Source organism: Glossina fuscipes, unplaced genomic scaffold, assembly GCF_014805625.2.
Source record: "Glossina fuscipes isolate IAEA_lab_2018 unplaced genomic scaffold, Yale_Gfus_2 1, whole genome shotgun sequence".
NCBI lineage: Eukaryota > Metazoa > Arthropoda > Insecta > Diptera > Glossinidae > Glossina > Glossina fuscipes.
The window spans coordinates 6,463,891-6,466,651 of NW_023998415.1; the positions used below are offsets into that span (position 1 = coordinate 6,463,891).

The 2,761-nt window shown below is 28.0% G+C and overlaps 1 protein-coding gene across 1 annotated transcript in view; it reads right to left on the minus strand.

The window, feature by feature from the left end:
- Window positions 1-1,729: 1,729 nt before the first annotated feature.
- Window positions 1,730-2,761, minus strand: part of LOC119631494 (protein LSM14 homolog B) — a 6,865-nt gene continuing 5,833 nt past the window's right edge. Inside the window, 2 exon segments of the mRNA XM_038023760.1 lie at window positions 1,730-2,281; window positions 2,350-2,761. The exon segment at window positions 2,350-2,761 is cut by the window's right edge and continues 294 nt beyond it. Of these exon segments, the coding sequence (XP_037879688.1) occupies window positions 2,274-2,281; window positions 2,350-2,761 (420 nt within the window). The 3' untranslated portion in view covers window positions 1,730-2,273.

Below are 2,761 nucleotides of genomic sequence, written 5' to 3' on the forward strand. Positions count from 1 at the left end.
AAAAAAAAAAAAAAAAAAAAAAAAAAAAAAAAAAAAAAAAAAAAAAACAAGAGATCGTTGCAATTCTTCCTTACAGCCTTAAAATGAGAGAGAGTAGGAGAGGAGGAGTATTATCATTTTATAAAGGTAATCATAAAAATAGTTGTTTATAATTTGCCGCCATTATGTTACATCTTTTTATCCATTAAAATTATATATACGTAAGAAGATTTAAGTAAAAAAAATCAAGACCCGCCAAATATATCTAAATTCATAAAGATTTCTTATTTCTTATTTTTAATTTCTTTTTTTTTTCAATTTTCAATCTTAAGGTATATAGTAAACAATGCAAAACTTGCCTTTAGAAAATTATACAAATTGAGATATCTATATATATATATATTATTGTGATTTTAGATAGAGAAAAAAAAAAAATTAAAAAAAAAGTGTAACATTCACTAAATGGTTTGCGAGACTTAAGTGCCTTTAAGAAAATTATAAAATTGTAAGAGCGTATTAAAAAAACAATAATCACTATTCGCATATTTATACGTTTTGCAATATTGCTGTCGAACGTGCTTGTTGTTCGTTCCGCAAATTCATAGAAATCTAAATTTAATTTTACCGAAGAACTCTTTGACACCACACACGATTGTTTGGTATGCTCTTTTTGTATCAATTTTATACAATTTACCCGAAAATCTGAAGTCTTTGCGACGAGTTACTTGAAAAATTATTAACTAAATCGTTTTTTTTTTTTTTTTTTTTTTATTTATTTTTTTTTTAAATATATGAAAAGCATAGTATGTATTAATTAATAAAACTAATGCCTTATTTTCCTTCCTTTCCCTTTTTAGCCCACTCTCCTCTTCGTTTGTGTTTGTATATATGTATGTTTGTTTGTGTATCCTACATGTATATATATATACGACAAACATTCTGTTCGTGTTTCATTACATTGTTGTTTTGTTCACGTCACATTCATTCGTATAGATACGTTATTATAGATATTTCGTTACAATACAAATTTATTTGGACTTCTTTTTTTTGTTTTTTTTGTTTTTTTGCAAATTACAAACATAATCGGTGTGTAGGTATATGTATACGTGTATCTATATATATATATATATGGATGTATTATGTAATAAATTTCAGCATGTATTAAGAATTTTGTTGTATGTTTTAAATGCTATACTTCTCTCAATTAAAAAACGAAGAAGAAAAATATATTCACTTCCACTTCATAGAAATTATTAAACAATTCTTTTAAATTTTTTTTTTTTCCTTTTTTTTTCAAGAGTTTAAAGTTTCCTTGTTTTCTCCCCTCCCCTCAAACACTCTCGTTGCTTTCTTTTTGAATATGATGGTAATAATATGACCATGGCAGAGGATCAAAATTGATTGCGTGTGCGGATGAGCGTGATGAATTTTCTCTCCCGTTAAAGCGCCTTCATCGTGCATTCATTCATTCATTCATTCGTTCATTCATTCATTCATTCATTCATTCACTCACTCACTCTCTCCCTTTTCTTTCTCTATTTATACATTAACTGTTTCTTAAATACAATTTTCCCCTTTTTTCCCATTCTTCTTTGTTTTTTTTTTTTTTCATTTTTATATTTTAATTTAAAAAATAATTCTTGAAGGTTTTTTTAAAATTTTCATTTCATATTCAATTAAACTCCATTTTCTTGTTCTTTTTATATATAAACTGCCTTCTTATCCTTTATGGAAAAGTTACTTATTATCATTTTTTTTTTTCTTCTTCTATTTTACGCGATATTCTTCTCTTTCTGTATCATATGCTTTTATATAAATCTAATAATTTCTGCTTCCTTTTAGCATCAATAAAATGTTTGCTTCATTTATAAAGTTTATTGCGGGTTATTACAGATAATTGTTGTCGTGAGGAAGGAGGAGATAGACGTTCTGTCAGTATTTTACCTCAGTGCTCTCTATGCTAAAAACCCACTTCAATCACATTCATTTACATTAGTTTTTTTTTTTTTTTCTTTTTTTTTTTCTTTTTTTTATCTTTCTAAACGTATATATATGTAGTAGTTTAATATTCTTTAACATTTGATTTAACGGTACTTCTTGTTACATCATAGATGGGTGTGGTGAGAAAAGGACGTCAGAGGTTGATTAAAAATACGTTTGATTAAAACACTAATTGTATTTTTTCATTAAACAGTTATGATGAAGTTTAGATTCTTTCTTTATCTCTCTCTCTCTCTTTTTTAGTGTATTAATGTTAATATTTTTAAAGTGGTCAAACAGTCCACTAATAAAGATTATTGACCTGCAAAAAGGCAAACAAAACGTTAAAAATGATATTCTCGGATGATAAACAATGATTTAATTATTCACCAGCACCCACGGTAGCTATCATTTTAGTGTTATCTGACAAACCCGCTGATGAAGACTTCGAAATAGTTGGTGCGCTGTTGGGGTTGGGAGCAACTGTAACGGAGTTTGTTGCATTCGACATGTTACCCAATAATTGAGGTTGTTGTTGTTGTTGTTGTTGTGGTTGTTGCTGTTGTGGTTGTTGCTGTTGTTGTTGTTGCGTTTGATTTTTCATAATATTATTTGAATTATTATTTAAATTTGCGCCATTATTATGACTTCTGCTAATACCAGTGTTAGCATCACGATTATTATTATTATGGTTGTTGCGATTGTTGCTGCGATTACGGTATTGATTGCCACCACGATAACCGCGATTGTAGCCACCACTGCCACCATAACCACCGCCCATATTACGATTATTATAGTAGTT